The sequence below is a fragment of the Lagenorhynchus albirostris genome, chromosome 6, assembly GCF_949774975.1.
Source record: "Lagenorhynchus albirostris chromosome 6, mLagAlb1.1, whole genome shotgun sequence".
Taxonomy (NCBI): Eukaryota; Metazoa; Chordata; class Mammalia; order Artiodactyla; family Delphinidae; genus Lagenorhynchus; species Lagenorhynchus albirostris.
The window spans coordinates 46,505,421-46,526,314 of NC_083100.1; the positions used below are offsets into that span (position 1 = coordinate 46,505,421).

Sequence of the window (20,894 nt, forward strand, 5' to 3'; positions counted from 1 at the left end):
TTTATAAAACAAAGTAGTAGTATAATTATATCAGGAAAAAATTGAGGTTAAGTAAATTAGTCAAAGATAATAAGACTTTTTTAATGCCCACAAGATATCACATAGCTTACTCAGTACTTGAATTTGTAGTCTTTGATTTTAAGGCACTTTTAATATATACTCCCAGAACTATCTACTAAAATAGGAAAAGCCACTATCAACCCAAAACAACTATCCACTAAAACAGGAAATAATGGAAAGAACAGCACAAATTTAGCTCCATGAGAGCAGGAATCATCACTGCTTGGTTCCTTTACACATTCCAGGGCTTAGCACATAACCTTGTGCATAGTAGGCACTTAATACATTTTTAAGGAATGAAGACATGAACTGACTTGGAAACTTATTTCTAGGACAGACTTTCCCATGACTTATCTGTGACCTTGGACAAGTCCCTTGAGTTTGTCTGGCCTTGGCTGTCTCCATCAACAAAGAAAGACATTAGAGTAAGACTCTTTACAATTCTAGCCAGTAGAAGCAACTGTGTAAAATAACATAGGATACCCTGCAGCTAGATCCAAAGAAGACCAAGGCCATCTCAGAAAATGCTTAACTGAATGGTTAATGAAGCACGTTCATATAGTCATGAGCAATAGAAATCTTAGCTTTCCTCCAACTAACCTGGAAACAATTCCTAGGAGAGCTGATGTTTCACATAAAATCATTGTGTGTACAAAAATCTATCAATATCTCCTTTCTGCTTCTGAACCCAGTTCCTCATACTGCAGTCATTCTTGCTTAGTCTAGGGTAGAGGCAACTATTTTTTTCATTTGTTAATTGAGTGAGGGTCACTGATCCATCCTAATAAAAACCAAGACCATACAAAAAGTTGATTTACGGTACTGTTTGTTATTTTTTATTTAGAGAGAGAAAAGAAAAGTCTACTACTCATCCATGCTTTAAATTAGAAGCAGAGAACACGAAACACTATTTACCAGATATACTTCAGTTTTATATTAGAGCCAATTAAGGAAAGAGAGTGGGAAATAAAAAGAAAGGGAACAGAAAGGGAGGGGAAGAGAGAGAGACAGAAATTTGGGATTTGCCAAGCCCTAAGAGGCAATGACTCTTACTCATAATGATCCTTGGAAAAACAAAGCAGAATCCTTTAGATAAAAAAAATAAATAAGCTTTACCAGAATTAATTATAAGTTATATTTTAATTACTGTTTAAAATCTGAGAGCATAGCAAATCTTGCTCTTACTTTCAACCCAGACAAAAGGCTCCATATTCTTGCACATAAAAGAGCACACGTAACTTGCATGGGGAAGAAGGTAGTTCTTTTTTTTTAAACCATCTTAATTTTGCTGACATTTCAGACAGTGATTCTAAATAATTTTAAAGCCAAGTTGCATATTTACAACTATACAGAAGATGATATTTCTCGGTAGTCCTGAATAAAATTCAGCAAAACATCTATTTCTCAACTTAATAAAATGATCCTTTAATGCTTATATTTCTGCTTTTCAGGACAAGTGACACAAATTCTCACCTTTCTTTTTTTAAAATCATATTTGAAAATATTCAATCAATATTGTGAACCTTTCTCTCATTTCGTTTCTTCATATATCTCTTGAATTAGAACAAGTATGGCTTTCTTCTTTAAGCTATAACTATTCTCCTGAAAACTGTTCATGATTCAATCTTTAAATTGGTTTCAAATAAAGCTAACTATTTAAAGAAATCCTACATTGAAACAGAGAATAGAGAGTCTTATCTACAAATCATGTTCTGATGTCCCTGTATTTGCAAATCAGAGCTATCACTTAAATAAGTTGTTTAAAACCTGGCAAATCTGCACTGTCAGAAGTCTGACAATGGCTGAGTTCAGAAATAGTCATGTAGCGATCCTTGAATAACATACCTCTGAGTGCCTACCCAGGACCACCCTTGCTTTCTCCACTCTTGTAAGAGTGCATTCATTGTAAGTCTGTTGTGCACTACAGTTCTGAGATACATTCTATTCTATTGTATGTATTCTAGACTTCGTTCAGCTTAACACTGGATATTGTTAGTTATAGTTTTTCATATAATGTTTTATTAGAGCATACTCACTGAGTCTACTTCCAAATTAATGAATTTAATCAATGTGCTGAAACATCCTTCCCTCTCAAATGAACGTGATGAGAGCTGAAAGCATACCTATTCAGGAATGCGAGTCTTGGCTGGAAAGCTTTTTAAATATGTCCACTGTAATTATATAATAAAAGCATTGCATTTCCACATTAGAGTATCAGATTTAAATCAGGACAAACTGGTGCAAGAAGTAATGGGTTTACTCTAACAAAATCCAGTTCCTCTATAATGTAACTGCTATTACTGGTTTATGGAGAAGAGTCCCAAGTATGGAAATATAACTGAATTAAAGAATTTGGACTTATTTTAAAGAGTAAATTTATTATTTAAACTATAACTAAATGTTAAAGATTACATATTTATGTTGATTTTTCTAATAAATATGCAACTTCTTTATAAGTGTATTTATAACGTATATTTAAATGTAAGTACTATTTAAGCATAACTGAATTTTCATGGGAACAAAATGACAAATTATTTTAAGAATGCTAATGATCCGCTGCTTGGTGTAAAAACTATACAGTTATTAGAATGGATTAAAATTTTGTAATTTGAAATAGATAACACAAATAATATAACATCTTTCTTCCCCAAATCATAATATGTTTTGCAATCTGGTTTCCTACTCTTGCAGACATAGTTTATTTTCCTAGACCATACCCACTGATATGACTATATATGAGGAGAAAGCAAAGCAAAGTAAACCCTCCCAACTGTAGCATCTTTTTAGTAGTTAGGAAAAACAAAACCCAAGAATGACTGGATATTACATTGCTAACATTTGCTGATGGAACATTAAGATGTAACATAAGAGTAAGAGCTGCAGAATCAAAAAGTCATTTAGTAAGTTATGTTCTTTGAATTTAATTTTCCTCATTTAGTATGGAAAAAAAACAGTGTAGAGTTTTGCCTTATGCTTTATTCACATTGTCTGTCCTTCTTGCCCCTCAAAAACCTTAAGCTTTAACTTTAAAAAAAAATGTTCGACACAGGATGCTCTCTCTGCTTGAAATGCTTTCCTTCCCTATCTTCTCCTGTTTCAGTTCTATCTGGAGTATTCCCCTCACTCTTGCCACAGTCTCTGCCTATCTCCTAATTCTATTTTAACTTCTAAAAAGCATATAACACTATGTAGAATTACTTTATGTAATGTATGTGTCTATTTACCCTCCACCGTCCCATGAGTAACATGAGATCAGGATCTTGCTCTGTGTTGTTCATAACTGTTTCCCCAGTATCTAGAAACAGTGAACAATATATTATTATGCATCAAAAATAGTTATAAGTGACTAAATGAATATTAAAGGAGACAAAAGCCTTATTATTGATACTTTATTAAAAACTTAAACGTTCAAATTCAAAAGATCACTTAATAGGATTGTGACCTGGAGCAGCTTACCTCAATTTTATTAAAGGATAATGATATTTCAAGGGGTTGTTAAATGAGATAATGAATGTGGAATACTTATCTCTGCACCTGGGATATTGTAAAGCCTCAATATCATGGTGTATGCTATTATTATGAATTTTATCTCTAAAAGGGTTGTTTTTCGGTTTTGCTTTTTGGGATTTTTTTCTTTTTTTCTTTTTTTTTAGAGCATAAGAATCACAGGCATTCAGAAAGCCAGACTATTTCTTCTCTAGTTTTCTGCCCTTAGGAGACCAAGAAGCACACTTGCACTGGGGCAATTCACACATGAGAGCAAACCATTTGGCCACATAAAATGAGCAGGTCTCTTCCTTATGCAGCCTGTATTTATATGTAATATTAAATGAGCAACTTTGAAAGGCATGGGCAGTGGAGGAGAGAGCATGATAGAGGAAGGGCAACCATTTCCTCTCTAGCAGGACTTGACTGAGCACCTTGGTTGAAACACTCTTGGACTCTTTCTAATCCGGCTGAATGGATCACCAGCAGCCTCCAAAAGAGAGCTAATGCTAGAGGTTATGTCTACTTTGTGTCACATAACCAGGTGATTCCATCAACTCAAAGTTCCATTGCCAGTAGACAAAAGATAGCCATACTGCTTATTCTTTTAATACATTTATTGCTTTCTGCCTGTTGTTTTTGGCAGTGTTCCTATTGGCACAGGCTTTCCTTTCGGATACATGATTTGTGTTTTCTTGTGGAAAAAGCTGAGCATTTGGAAATTAAATTAGATAAACTAGCATAAGGAAGTAGTACACTGTAGAGTGGGCTATTCTTTTATTGCTTGTATTTCCTCCTTCCATGACTAGTTTTGCTCAGGATTAGTACTGAGGAAAGTAATTTGGAAATTTCGACCTCATGTCAAAACCAAATGGGAATCAAAGGCAAGTATTTTGTCTATACTGTGGCAGAACTTTGAATATGGAGCAGCATAATAGCTGGCATCAGCATGACAAGGAAAGTGGAAATTTGCAGACAACTCCTTGGGAAGATAATTTAGGTTGCTTGATCTATTGCCCTTCATCACATGGAAATTCTCTTTCTGATGCTGAATTCTTGTGTTTTGTAACAAAAAGATGACAATGTATCATTGCGTTACTTAAAACATGGGCAGTTTTATATTACTGACACGAACCTTGATGCTATTTTATTATTTGTGAGAGAAAACCATTAGAGAATTTGGTTTAAATTAACCGCATGAAAACTATGTTAAAAATTATAGTTAACTTGGAATGTTCACTATAGGTTAGATATTACGCTTAGCACTAGACATGATTTAACTCATTGAACCTTCCAGCCAATCCTGTGAAGTACTATTGTTATCCCTATATTACAGAAAAGGAAACTGAAACTGAGGATTAGAGTTTTTAAATAACTTGTCCAAAGTCACACTTTCAGTAGGTGGCACAAAAAGAGAATTGAAAGGCATGGTTACATTACACATGGAATGTAATGGTTTTGCTGCCACACTTATGCCAACTGCCTCTATTACTCCGCTTGTCAAAATTGCATATTGAAATAGTGTTCTAAAATAATTATACATAGAGAATATGAAACGGAAACAATCCAGACCCACAAACCACATTTTCTATTCTATGGTTATGCTAGGATAACATTTAAAGAAAGCAGACAGAGATTTTTGTAAAACATTCTATAAGCCTATAAAACAATTTTTAAAATATTTTGAATAAATAATCACATTAAAGAATTTAGGATAGGTTAAATTGGTTGCAGATTAACATTTGAAAAAATAGCAAAATATTTTAGTATTTCATTTAAGCAAACCAGTGTGTTTACCAAGTACATATTTTGGTTTTCATTTTCAAGTTGATTTTATTTGGCTTAATGTACTTATACGTATTAATGAATATGTTTAAAAGAAAACAATACTCATCACTAGAAAAATCTGAACCATTTTTACCACTAGACATTGAGAAAAAACATGTCAGATGGCATTTTTTCCTGGAGGAAAAAATCGAAGAAACCAAAACTATAGTCTAGTATTGTAGAGAGTAGGACTTATTTTACACAACACAAACTGAAATGATTTGGCAATGGTTCAGTATGTTACAACGATATAGACAGCTAAACAGGATATCAGGGTTCCTAATGCAGAAGTATATGGTTTGAGTCATATATGGTAGATTATCTATGTTGACCATACTACTTGGATAATTTTGTATAACACTCAAAATAAGCTTCATGTGTCTATTGAAATGATTTCATGTGTCCTCTTAAGTATTTGTTTGGTTTTGGTATTCAAAAATTCATTTACCATAGAATTTCACTCTATCATTTCAAAATTTTGCCCATAATATGGCATTGTTTGGGTCTAAAAGATGGAAATATGGTATATTCTTTTATCACATAGTAAGAGAATAAGAAACCATTTTTTTGGTGACTGTAGTCACAATAATTACATCTTTAGAAGAGAATAGATACCAGCAGCTCATTTTTTTTTTAACATCTTTATTGGAGTATAATTGCTTTACAATGGTGTGTTAGTTTCTGCTATATAACAAAGTGAATCAGCTATACGTGTACATATATGCTATCTATTTTACATTTGGTAGTGTATATATGTCAATGCTACTCTCTCACTTCGTCCCAGCTTACCCTTCCCCCTCCCCGTGTCCTCAAGTCCATTCTCTACATCCAGCAGCTCATTTTTAAGTCTTTAACTTTCAAGCCAGATTGAGGTGGGAGCCGAGTCATTAGAAAAGAGGGAATTCTCAGAGGAACAGAAATACAGACTATCATAGAGAAGAGAAGAAGTTTAAATGAACACAAGGAAAATTAAACTGGTTTTTCAACTAACTAGTTGGCATTTTATTTTACGTATTTTCAATCTTTTCACATGTGAATCCTATAAATATCAACAGTTATTATATAAATGCTGTTTGTTTTATGTTCCTCAGTTCATATCTTTCAGCTCTTACTTCTATAATGAACTGCTATTTTTGAAAGCCTTCTTCAATGTTTGTTTTCCTGCATTCCAATTTACTCTTTACAAATATTTCTGACTTGCTCTGTAAGCAAACCCTCCTAGTCTTTTGGTCATAATTTGAAAAATATGAAATTTTGTTTATGTATATATGTCTTAACCAATGGACCTGGATATAAGTGTGTTCAGCAGAAAAGGGCAAAACAACCCAGTTAAGGAAAACATTTTATTTTTTTTCCCATGATGGTAGCTGAGTTATCTAAATTCTGTTACTAAAAAAGGGCATGGGTGTTTTATAATTGCATGGATAAGCAGTTTTTCCTTAAACAATAGTTGGCACTCTATAGGCACAGGGTAAGCCCAAGACAGGCATTTTAAAATAAGACCATGTTGACAAATTTTATGTGTTCATAATTTTCAACACAGAAGAGTGATAAATTACAAGAAATAAACTACACATAATATGTATAAATGATTTGAAAAGAGTATTTTTTATTAGACCTCTCCTCATATTCATTAATTCTCTTCACTCTCAGTAAACACAAGCACTCGTGTCACTGCTGTGGCATTTTATCAAAAATAGAGCCATCTTTGCCTCAATGTTGACTTCAGTTAAAGAGCAGAACTCATGATACTCCTTAATTCAAAAACTTTCAAAGATTCTTCTTCTCTATAGAGTATCATTTTTACACTGTTCCTTGATCCCTGCCTGCTTCTCACTACTGTCATGCACTGCAAAGTCAAGTCAAGTTAAAGACTCTCTAATATGAAAATACTAGCAACTCTCAGCTGTTTCTATTTTGATGGACTCCATCTGGACTTCACAATTGTTGGTATATGACTGTCTCACACACAGTGATTGATCTGAGGGCCGTCTTGTTCATGAAGCCTTTCAAAGAAGTTTCCCTGATAGCATCTACTTCTGTGAAAGGCATGTATTGAAATTCCATAAATTTTGATTTGGATTGGATTCACTTTCAGATCCTTTAAAATACTAGAGCTATATACACGATCACAGACCTTTAGCTGCAAGAAATTTCAGAGACAATATAGCCTAAACTTTGCATTTTAAATATAGAAAACCTTGGCATCCAGCCTAACTATAATATCCTGGGCACATATTCTATTTAAAATAAGGTGATATAGTGATAAAACTAGGTTAAAATCTCAAAGTTTCCAAAGTAGAAGTCACTGATTTGAGTTATATAAGACAGATTATCTAGGTTGATCATATTAATTGTATAACTGTGTAAAACCCAAAATGAGCTTTTAACTCTTTGTAATGAAATGATTCCTCATGTCTTCCTACATACGTTTTGTTTTGATATTAAGTGTTCAGTTTCAAATGGATTCCTTTATATTATTTTAAAACTTTACCCATAATAAGCCATTGAATAATGCTTCACAGAAGAGGTAGTACTTGAATTGGTCTTTGATCATGGGTAAGGCAGTCATATACGATCTTGTAGAGCAGATGTGGATTCAATCTGAAGACCAGCATTACTTGTCACGAATGACATCTGCTCCTGAAATCTATTTCTATATGAACTCCATTTAGGCAGTTTTAAAATTTTGTTTTACACATGAGGACCTTCAGTAAAAGGAGGTAATATTTTTATATCTTATGCATGGCTGGGCCAATTGGAAAAAAATTCAGTGAAGCTGAGCAAACCTCATTGGTTGCTAAATCTATATTTTTATCAACTCATTTCTTCTAAGTACAATGTTATTTTTCTCATGATTGGTCTACATAATCACCACTACCACATAGGAGCTATATAAACAGAACAACCATAAATAACCATAAACAGGCTATATAAATAGAACAGCCTATGTGGTATAATGAAAAGACCATTATCTATGTGAGAATCTGATGACAAATCCAAAGTTTTCAAATTAATTAGCTGCATGATTTTTTGATCAATTATCTATTTTCACTGAATTTCAGTTTCTATATCTTCAGAATGAATTAGAATATTAATCATGATGAGAGATTAAGGGAAGAAATTTATGTAGAGGCCTTGTACAGACAAATTTCCTTTCCTTATATATGTTTACCTGTACTGAAGCAACTCATGTGTCTCTATGCTTTAAGGAATTATAGATTTTCCCCAATTAAAATTTTATCATGAGTAAATCTTGGGGAGAAAAAATAATTCTTCCCAATTTGGAGCAGCTGCTATGAATTGTGAATGTATCTTATTTGAATGATTATTAATACAAAATGTGGAAACATTTTATGATGTCAGCACACTTTGGTTTCTCTTGCCTTTCAGGAGCCTAAGTTGCCAAAGAATTACCTTGCACAAAAATTTGTTCTTCTCTTTCGTTTGTAACTCTATTGTAATAATCATTCATCTCACTGCAGTGGCCAACAACCAGCCCTTAGTGGCCACAAATCCTGTAAGTAAAATGAAGTTTAGGTTCAAGGGGTTAGTGGGGAAGAAATAGGAGAGGTGGGGGGGCAGGGGTAGATACATGTATATGTGTGTAATTAAGTACTAATATATGTATATTTTATGTCTGCCATATAAAGAGTATGTATATGTAGCTATATTCCAATTTAGAAAGGTAAATATATCTCAATATTCCCCAAGTTATAAATATTGCATAACAAAAGGAAGAGTAATTTCTTTGTTTCAGTTACCTATATATGTTAAATGTCTTCACCTCATTTATGGTTAGAGTCTTACTGCTGGTGGGACATAACATTTCCTCAATCAAATTTTTAAAAAATCAAGCAAAGCAACTAACTGTGCAGTTAGAGAAAGGCAGCACGTGAAAATGGAAAATTTAATTTAAATTATATGTTTGGTATCAGGCTGACTTTAAAGAGTTAATAAAACCAGGGAAAATGAATTATGCCTATATAATATTGAACTTTATCAACATAAAATTTTTCAAGTGCTCTACCAAATCCTAACTGTCTCAGCAAGTATTTGTAAATTGTTCCCTTACAATCCCTTTGGAAGCACAGGTTTTAGGATAAATATAAAAAGATACACAAAAATAAGCACAGAGACTATCACAATACAAAAGCTATATTTTAAAAATATAAACTGACATTTACAATACAATTTTATATACTTTATGCAAGTTATATGCATATGTAAGCTATATTTAAATTAAAATATCTCCATAAATAGCAAGCATATAGTTGAGATTTTTTAATTGCCTGCTTTTATATTTGTAGTATCTATAATACAGTTTTGGATGTAGATTTGGGAAGGGTGTGTATATATGATATATAAAATAGTTTTTATATAAAAGATTAAGGTTAAGATTATAAAAGATTAAGTTCTGGTTACTGAAATCGGGGAAGGGAAGGAATTTTCACTTAATTGTTCAATAAACGATACTCTCATATGTGTTTTATGTGTGCTTTTAGGGTAATTTCCAAAATTCTAAAATTCCCTGCGTTGTTTGCACATATGCATCTGGATGCTTAATCTTGTATATGTTCCACTCTAAAGTCACTGGGTGAGGAAACACTGGGGTATAATTAGCAATATAAAAAATTGGCAAATATCCTGCCATTTTAGAGTGCATTTCTCTAGAGCAAGGAAAGTCGGAGTTTTGTCATGAAGCTTCAGAGAAAGAGACTCTAAATCTTACATTTATATACATGTGATACTGTTTATCACATAAATTGCAAAATGTAGTATAGTTACTTTTAATGTATTCTTGGAAAATTTATTGTCTGTTTATATTGCCAATGCCATCATAAAAATATTTTTCTAAAGCATGCTTTAAGTTCTTTTTATCATAATAATTTATAGATTAAATTTTTAATGAAATCAGGAGTTGGAAGCCCAATTAGATATATGTATCTAAAAACTATACAGATAAAATTTTGAAGCTGAAGCCTATCATTTCTATATAACATAGTTAAATAACTCAGCTTTATTTCTGAGAGAACTTTTTAATATAATGTTTGACATCAATGTACAATATTTAAAATTTAATATCATACATTCTGCAGATGTATTTAATAAAAGAATAGTTTTATAAATATCCTCAGTCAGAAGGCATTATGTATGGTCGAGAAAACAAAATTTTGTTCAGGATGTAGCTTTGATTGATGTTGTATGAATTAGCAAATCATTTAACTTCTCCAGTACTCAGTTTTTTATCTATAAACTATGTGGCTAGTGATAAATCATGCCTCACAGAATTATCTCAGGGATTACATAAAACAATACATATTAAAATATTTTTAAGCTAACTTATATGCCAATGTTATTACTACTATTCTATGATAATACAATATTTATTTTCTAGTGCATTTAATTTCCAGTTTTCCTTTTAGTGAAAAAGATATTTATTTCAAAAACAGTGATAATTGCCACTAAATATTTGAGTTCCAGTCTGGAAACTGGAGCTGATGGGAGTTAATTGGAGAGCTTTAAATTTATTCCCCTTGTTAAGGGGTAAATATCTCTTTTACTCCTTTGTATTTTCTTTACCCAATATTTAAACCTCTCTCTCTCTTTAAACCTCTCTCTTTGAGAAAGTGAGACCTCAGGAAAAGAGGAAGAAAAACCATAACTTTTTTTTCTTTTTACCTACGTGAAACCCTCAAACCCCGTATTTAAATAAAACAAAGAATGGGCTCATTAGATTATTATTTAATAAGTGTCTGCACTGGTAGCACACGATATGCAAGACTTCCTAAGTATTTGGCACTTTTCATGAACTGCTTTTAAAATTATTAAGATTTTTCCAGCAGAATGCAACAATCGAGGAGTTCATGATGACATGGTTAAAACAGATGTAAATTCATTCATGTGCAAAACTTTGATACTTGTAATTACACAATAACTAAAACAATATTAAGAAAATACACATCCACTAAATGTAGTAAATTCGGCATTCACACATTTCCTGAGAGGTGTATCATTTTAAATCTCTGAAGTCAGTGGCTAAATACTTTAGAGGCACCATTAGATGGGGATGAAGACTGGCTTTTATAAATCTGAATCATTAGTAGGAAAGATTTTGTGTAGAGGCGAGAAAATTCTGTGTTTCTGTATAACTAAGCTAAACTAGAATATTGCTTTACACATACATTTATAAACAACTAAATATGGATTGCTTTCTGGGAATTCCCTGGTGGTCCAGTGGTTAGGACTCTGTGCTTCCACTGCCAGGGCCCAGGTTCAATCCCTGGTCGGGGACCTAAAATCCCCCAAGCCACATGGAACAGCCAAAACATATATATACACACACACACACACACACACACACACACACACACACACATATACATACATATATCTATATATCTATATCTAATATATATATCTTTCTTTCCTCATAGGTTAGCTGTAAAGTGTTCCAATTCATTCATCTTTACCTGATGGGCTGTAACTACTTTTGGATGCTTTGTGAAGGCATTTACCTACACACACTTATTGTGGTGGCTGTGTTTGCAGAGAAGCAGCACTTGATGTGGTATTATTTTCTTGGCTGGGGTAAGTGCCATCATGCATATCTACTGACTCATCTTTTAAGAAAACTTTTGGAGGATGCAGAGTCCCTTTGTAATAAAAATATTCTTATTATTAATCATTTTTTAAACAATATCAAGTGATTAACCTTTGCTCGTTGTAAATTAAAATATTTAAAGTACCACTGACTCACTGTTTTCGGTAACCACAGGTCAATTAATAATACAATTTTTTTCTATTTAATATTCCAGTGTATATTTTGGCCAAATATGTAGTGACTAAAACAATAGAATTAGAATCATAAATTAGGGATCTATTCTGAATCTCCTTTTTCCTCATGTGCCAAATGAGGGCATTGGGCTTAACCAGCTTTGAAGTTCCATTCTAAAAATGATTGTTTAAAAAAATTGTTATTTTATTTTAAGAGTAGAGGCAACAGTAACTGAATAAAGACAGCCAAAAAAATCTGCTTTTTCCACACAATCTCCTGACATGATATTATTCACAAAGCAAAAAATAATACACTTCTAGCATATTTTTTAAAAATAACCAGAATAATACAAAACATAAAATGCTGAAAATGAATTCATTGTACATGAATTCAAAAGGACTAGTTTCCAGAAACATAACTGAAATGATACTTATCTATCTATCCATCTACCTATTTATCCAGTCAGATAATAGATGTAGATATAGAGAGGTATGTACACACACACTATATATTTTTTTACTGAAATAAATATTGTTCCTATTGGTTGTTTGATATTATTGATAATAAAAGTGTCATATATATATTTTCCAAGTGAGTCCAATTTTTGCTCAATTATATGTATGTACGTGTTGAGGCTATTAGTACACTCAGGTTACCTTTATAAAATATACCTTCATTTTACATTTGAAAGATCTGATTTAGAATGCTAAGAACATGCAAACTTTCTGATATATAAGCCATCTCTCTCTTCCTTCTCTTCTTCTTCACATAGTCAGTCTCAACTTCTTCCCACATCTGATTGGCCAGTTCCATCTTATGGAAGATATGTGGATGCTGAATTTCTTCTAAGCTTTTGAGCCCAGGCAGCACATTTATGAACTTAGGTCTGGAGTCCACTGATTCAAAATGGCTCAGATTAGAAGAAACTGTACACACACACACACACAAGCCTGAAGACAGATACCTAATACTTCATCACATTTACTGTATGAGTAGACAGATAATATTTACATCAGAAGCACACAGTGACCAGCTATTTTTGCTCCTAGAGTATCTCTGAGTTTCATATTTCATGACATATTTTAGGAATTCCATCTACAGAGAAAGATGCCTATTTATTTTCTTTTTGTTTGACATTTACAGGATTTCCACTGATTCCTGCTTGTATACATGCTGTTGCCAGAAGCTTATATTACAATGACAAGTAAGATAATTTCTCTTTTTGATTTCAATTGGAAATAATTACAATGAAAATCTTCAACATAATTTCCCTGCTTTTTCCCTTAGCTGCTGGATCAGTTCTGATACCCATCTCCTCTACATTATCCATGGCCCAATTTGTGCTGCTTTATTGGTACGTAATTAAAATGCTCCCTTTTTCATCATTGTTCATAGTTCAACTTTATTTCCTGAAACATCTGGCCTATGGTATCCTTCAGGATCTCAGTAGACATAGACGGCATACTCACAGTGTTTGATTGAAGAGGGTTAAAGGAAGGTGTTATATTTGAAGTGTTGGCAGGAAGAGGAAAGGAACTAATTCATAAGGGATGGTGAGGCACCAGGCACCAACAGTGGGAAGCTGTTATCATGGATAGACTTTAAGAGGGGGTTGGGTGAGTGCTAGGAGGGGTAGCCCAACAAGAGGTCTGGCCTTGGGTAGAGGAACACAGCTACTGTCAAAACCACAGCCTGACAGGGAAAAAGGAGAAAGAAATACTCAAACTTCTCTCTTTTCCCATGCTCTGATCTCTTGGATCCTCCCATTGGCCAAATGCAGCAAATGCCAAGGGTAAAAAAGCCTTGTGATGATGCAGTCCTCAGACCTGCCTCAGAGCCTGCTGGGGAGCAGAGCAGAGAAGGGCAGAGGATGGATCTAGTGAGTGGGGATGGCAAACAGGAAAAACCACACACCTGTGATGGTAATAAGACTAATATCCCCATAAAGAAAATAATTTGGAAAAAGAAAGTATTGCTTAAACTGTTGTTTTATCATAATGATCAGCACTTAATCCAAGTGCACGAATTGGACATTTTTAAGTGTGGTTGCAGGAAAACAGAAGTCAAATTCAGTGCTTTTATTACATTGTTTCAATGGGGAAATAAATTAATCTAAATTAACATGCTTTCTCTCATAGAGCATTAGAGACCAGATTGCAATTACAGTCTTTAAGACTGTAACTATAGCTGATATTTAATTATATATAAAAAGATGAAGGGGGCACATTTCTCAGCCAAAATTCAAAGCTTCCTAACCCTTCTTTTCAGATCCTTTTTTAGAGAAATATTCTATTATTTTACTACATTTTCTAGCTGCAATTTAGTATGTGGTTATGTTAGAACACTATTCAAGCCATTCTCAAGTGTATCACTGTTATTTTCAAAAGTTTGCCATAATTAAGAGGGTAAATTTTAGAAGCTGATTGCCTGGGTTTGAATTCTTCTACCTCTTACTTGCTATGTGACCTTATGCAATTAAACTCATCACTCTGGGCCTCAAGTCCCTTATTTGCAAAACAGAGAATGTAATTACAGATACTTTTAATTTTTTTTAACAAGAAATTAAATGAGTTAATACATAAAGAGTGCTTAGCCTGGCATGTATAAATCATGGAGCAAGTGTCAAATTTCTGGTTTGTGCTTGGCTACACAAGACAGCCAGTTCAAAAAATCAACACATGAAATTTATTATTATATCTCATGGAAATTTTAATGTACCTTAGTGCAGACTTTATGAAAATTTCAGAGGCAGAAGCATTTCCTTCCCTTGCTACTTGCACATACTAGGAACATGTATAACACATTGTTTAAGCTGTATCCTGAGAAGTCCTAGCTTTGTATTCTTGGAAAGAACCAGCATTGAAACCTAGCTCTACCATTGATGGCTGTGTTTCTCAGGGCAAGTTCTGTTTTGTTTTGAGCCTCTCTATGCCTTTGTTTTCTCATCTATGACTATGCAGTAATAAGAATAAATACCTCATAGGGTGTTGTAAGGATTGAGACGTATCCTGTTAAGCAATTAACACAGTGCCTAGAATATAATAAACTCTCAAAAAATGCTTTTAAAAGATTCTTCACTTATAATTTCTACATGATACCATGATTCTGTTTTGAGGAAAATACAAAGAAATTAAGATTCTTTTTTTGGGCCATCCAGAAGCTTACAGAACAAATACAAGGCAAAATTTTATTATAAGAGATCTGGCTCTAGAGAGGGGTATGTGATTCAGAGTCCTAAATCAGAGAGGTTCAGGAAATAAGTAAAAGCACCTAACAAATGAAAAATATAACAGCAATTAACACAATCCTTGGAAGAGTCTGTCCACAACAACTTTGGGAGGGAAGAGTAGATGGTGCAGTTAGGATAAAATATCACATAGGAATATAGCCCATCAAGCTCCTCAGTAAGAAAGGAAGTGAAAATCCACATTATTTGCAGAAAGCTTTTTCCATTTTTCTGGCCTAACCAAAGATTAGGAGCCTATTTTTCTAACAGGGTAATATGATCTGTCCTTGTTTAAGCTCTAGGGCTCCTCACTGGTCCTGGCCAATTCCAAGGTCTTGGGAGGGGCTCTAGCAATTTTTTATATGGTCACATATTTTTGTACAATTTTTATAAATGAAGAGATTTCAACCACAATCAGTTTCTTTCCACTCAGACTTCCTCTGTCCCATATTCCCTCGAGCAGGGTGGTATTGGAGTGTCTACAGCACTTTTGAGATCTTGCTAAGGGGAAGTTGAGAGGGGATACGGTTAATTTGTGTTTAGTGAGAGATGTTTAGGTCACTTCAGTGAGCAATTAAGTGATTGCTGGCTAATCTAGTAGAGGAATGGCTTCCAGGAATCCTGCTGCCACTGGGTTGATTCACAGGGCTTCCGGCCATGACCCTAGGTGGTATCATGATGTGAAAATGTCCTGTTGTACCTACGACCATCTATGTGAACTTTATGGGTATTGGAGTAAAAACAAGTTTCTTCTCTTTTCCTTACCTAGTTTTTCTCTAAGATAGATGAGATTCAGATGTAATTCATCTGAAATTCACTATTCTTGTTCTATTTGTATTTAAAATAAATGGAAGTATTTGCAGAAAATAAAGTAGGATGAGTTTCTAGGTTCACATTTTAAATCAGACTTGCCATTTGGAGAAGCACTTTGCATTTAGAAATTTTTATATAATGGGCATTTAAATTGCAACATTTATAGTGATTTTTATAATTTATGATTTTTGTATATTAGGATTATAAAATATTCTAAATTTATAAGCAGATAAAATGGCATTATTACTTTTTATTCAATGGGCTGGTAGTAATTTCCACTTAGTCAAAACTTTTAAAACAGTAATGAATGCTTGGGAAGGGAACACAGTAGGATGGGTGGAATAACAGCTGATGTGTTGATTCATCATGTTTCATTCTTACACCTGTTGCAATAGCTTATTCTGCTTTTGTCTTTAGCAGACAGTCCTGTGTCTGTTACCATGTTACTTTTCATAGATGTGTTTCCATCAGGATTATAGTTAGCTGTTTATTTTTGAAGCATATGTTCCATTGAATTCTCTAAAAGAATAGTAGAATATTTTTATGCCCAGTTATTTTCATAACACATGCCTTAAATCAGCAAATGTATGTTATTTTTTCATTGCTTTCTACATTAAGTGAGATGCTACCATTATTTTTCTGATTAAAGTATGTGGATATAAACTGCATAATAGTACACAGTTTGAAATTTTTACATTATTAAACAAAACACAGATGCTAGAAGTCAGGGTGAGAAAAAAGGAAAGAGAACAGCATAGGAGAATAAGAGCCCGAAGGGACTTTTCTGGGGCTATTGTCCATAATTCTGTGGAAGGCGTAAGGAATAGGCATAGAGGATATAGACAAAAGTAACAGATATGGACATGGATAAAGATAAGAAAGAGAGAACGTAGTATTCAGGAAGAGAGAGAGAAATGTATTTCAATAGAACTCTGTTCATTTCTTGAACACTATATATATATTTTTCACATCTTTATTGGAGTATAATTGCTTTACAATGCTGTATTAGTTTCTGCTGTACAACAAAGTGAATCAGCTATATATATACATATATCCCCACATCCCCTCCCTCTTGAGCCTCCCCCCCACCCTCCCTATCCTACCCCTCTAGGTTGTCACAAAGCATCGAGTTGATCTCCCTGTGCTACGCAGTAGCTTCTCACTAGCCATCCATTTTACATTTGGTAGTGTATATATGTCAATGCTACTCTCTCACTTCATCCCTGTTTCCCCTTGCCCCTGTGTCCTCAAGTCCATTCTCTACGTCTGCGTCTTTATTCCCTCCCTGCCACTAAGTTCACCAGTGCTGTTTTTTTAGATTCCATATATATGCATTAGCATAAGGTATTTGTTTTTCTCTTCCTGACTTACTTCACTCTGTATGACAGACTCTAGGTCCATCCACCTCACTACAAATAACTCAATTGCATTTCTTTTTATGGCTGAGTAATATTCCATTGTATATGTGTGTCACATCTTCTTTATCCATTCATCTGTCCATAGACATTTAGGTTGCTTCCATGTCCTGCTATTGTAAATAGTGCTGCAACGAACATTGTGGTACATGTGTCTTTTTGAATTATGGTTTTCTCAGGGTATATGCCCAGTAGTGGGATTGCTGGGTCATATGGTAATTCTATTTTTAGTTTATTAAGGAAGCTCCATACTGTTCTCCATAGTGGCTATTATCAATCTACATTCCTGCAAACAGTGCAGGAGTGTTCCTTTTTCTCCACACCCTCTCCAGCATTTATTGTTTCTAGATTTTTTGATGATGACCATTCTGACCGGTGTGAGGTGATACCTCATTGTGGTTTTGATTTGCATTTCTCTAATGATTAGTGATGTGGAGCATCTTTTCACGTGTTTGTTGGCAATCTGTATGTCTTCTTTGGAGAAAGCTTTATTTAGGTCTTCCACCCATTTTTGGATTGGGTTGTTTGTTTTTTTGATATTGAGCTGCATGAGCTGCTTGTATATTTTGGAGATTAATGCTTTGTCAGTTGCTTCATTTGCAAATATTTTCTCCCATTCTGAGGGTTGTCTTTTGGTCTTGTTTATGGTTTCCTCTGCTGTGCAAAAGATTTTAAGTTTAATTTGGTCCCGTTTGTTTATTTTTGTTTTTATTTCCATTTCTGTAGGAGGTGGGTCAAAAAGGATCGTGCTGTGATTTATGTCATAGAGTGTTCTGCCTATGTTTTCCTCTAAGAGTTTGATAGTGTCTGGCCTTACATTTAGGTCTTTTGCTTGTTTGTTTGTTTGTTTGTTTGTTTGCGGTACGCATGCTTCTCACTGTTGTGGCCTCTCCCGTTGCGGAGCACAGGCTCCGGACACGCAGGCTCAGCGGCCATGGCCCACGGGCCCAGCTGCTCCGCGGCATGTGGGATCTTCCCAGACCGGGGCACAAACCCGTGTCCCCTGCATCGGCAGGCGGACTCTCAACCACTGCGCCACCAGGGAAGCCCACATTTAGGTCTTTAATCTATTTTGAGTTTATTTTTGTGTATGGTGTTAGGAAGTGTTCTAATTTCATTCTTTTACATGTAGCTGTCCAGTTTTCCCAGCACCATTTATTGAAGAGGCTATCTTTACTCCATCGTATATTCTTGCCTTCTTTGTCAAAGATAAGGTGACCATATGTGCATTGGTTCATCTCTGGACTTTCTATCCCTGAACACTATATTTTTAAAGTTTCATGTCTCCCTTTCAAAGAGAATGATTTGTTTTGGGGAAAGTTGTAAACTCATAGTAAGTTTATAATTACAGAAAGTAATTGACAGAAGGCCTTGTTGGGTGCCAAATTTTTTTAACTCTAGGATGATCTAGTTTGAATATCAACTGGTTCCAATATGTGATTCAGCCTCCTCATAAGGATAAAGAGGATTATATTACTATCATGGGGAGCTGTGAGGATTGTTGTTACACACATACACATACAAATAATGCAGGAAGGATAAACCAAAAAGATGAAAATGGTTATTATGGTATAATACATATTTGGTAGGTACCTAGTATGAACACTAATACAGAGTAGACACTTAAAATAATTAGCCTTTGCTACAAACAATTATTTCCTTTCTTTGAGCTGAAAATGTTCAGAAGCTTTGGTTTTTTTAATCATAGCAAAATTTTAAAATTTTGCATAAGAAAATGAACTAAGCAAAACAATCAGATATTACTTAGCTGAAGGTGGTCCACAATAATTCCACCATAAATTTATTTTTTAAAATCTAAGCCTATTAAGATTGATGTACTTTTTAAATTAATAAATCACAATTCCATATCCAAAGGAAACAAGAACACTATGTTAAAGAGATATCTGCACCCCATGTTCATAGCAGCATTATCCACGATAGCTAAGACATGGAAACAACTTAAGAAGTTATGGTATTTATACACACACACATACACACACACACACACACACACACACACATCACACAATGGAATACTATTTAGCCATAAAAAATAAGGAAATCCTGCCACTTGAGACAACTTGGATGGTCATTATGCTAAGTGAAATAAGTCAGACAGGGAAAGACAAATATTGTATGATCTCACTTATATGTGGAATCTAAACAAATAAACAAACAAACTCATAGAAAGAAGAGAACATATTTGTGGTTACCAGAGGCAGGGCGTGGAGGAGGAGGAATTGTAGGAAGGTGGTTAAAAGACAGAAACTTCCACGTTTAAGATAAATGAGTATGAGGGATGTGATGTACAACATGATGATTATAGTTAACACTGCTCTATGATATACATGAAAGTTGCTGAGAGTAAATTCTAAGAGTTCTCATCATAAGGTAAAATATATATATACAATCTTTGGTATTTCTATGAGATGATCGATGTTAGCTAAATTTATTGTGATGATCATTTCACAATATATGTAAGTTAAATCATGCTATGCAACCTAAACTTATATAGTGTCACTTATGTCTCAGTAAAACTGGGAAAAATATGAAAAAATTCAGTAGCAGAAATACAAATTAATATTTAGGCAAATATTCTCATCAATAGAACATATTCTTGTGTCCTGAAAATATTCTAAGATTCATAAAATAAAAGATCCTTCAATAATGATTCTTAATATTAAATATGAAATAATTTCCATATGCCATTTTATTTTCTTTTAGGTGAATCTTTTTTTCCTATTAAATATTGTACGTGTTCTTATCACCAAGTTAAAAGTTACTCACCAAGCAGAATCCAATCTCTACATGAAAGCTGTGAGAGCTACGCTTATCCTGGTGCCATTACTTGGCATTGAATTTGTACTGTTTCCATGGCGACCTGAAGGAAGGATTGCAGAGGAGGTATATGATTACATCATGCACATCCTCATGCACTATCAGGTATGGTGTTCTTGCATCAGGAAGGCACCTTGTGAAATTTGGTTTTAAATTTACATATAGCTTTGGTTTTATTTTTAACTATATGTGCATCAAGTTGGTTACAAATAATGTATCTTTTCCATTTGGAATTAGATAATTCTATTTTTCTTTTACAGGGTCTTTTGGTATCTACAATTTTCTGCTTCTTTAATGGAGAGGTATGGTGATTGATTTTATTCCTCTTATCATTTTGTATTTGCAATACTTTTTTACTTTAAGAAATTAGACAGAATTATAAATTCCCTAAGAACAAGTATTTCAAATTCCATTTCTGTCAGGAAAAAGAACCATGGAATCTCTTTTACTA

The 20,894-nt window shown here is 33.8% G+C and overlaps 1 protein-coding gene across 6 annotated transcripts in view; it reads left to right on the forward strand.

Moving 5' to 3' along the window:
* The window catches only part of CALCRL (calcitonin receptor like receptor), a 112,651-nt gene that overhangs the window by 83,069 nt on the left and 8,688 nt on the right, over window positions 1-20,894 (forward strand). For all 6 annotated transcript variants that reach the window (XM_060152477.1, XM_060152481.1, XM_060152482.1 and 3 more), the window contains 6 exons: window positions 8,767-8,893; window positions 11,811-11,964; window positions 13,295-13,355; window positions 13,439-13,505; window positions 20,330-20,548; window positions 20,704-20,745. In XM_060152477.1, the coding sequence (XP_060008460.1) occupies window positions 8,767-8,893; window positions 11,811-11,964; window positions 13,295-13,355; window positions 13,439-13,505; window positions 20,330-20,548; window positions 20,704-20,745 (670 nt within the window). The remainder of the gene's footprint in view (window positions 1-8,766; window positions 8,894-11,810; window positions 11,965-13,294; window positions 13,356-13,438; window positions 13,506-20,329; window positions 20,549-20,703; window positions 20,746-20,894) is intronic.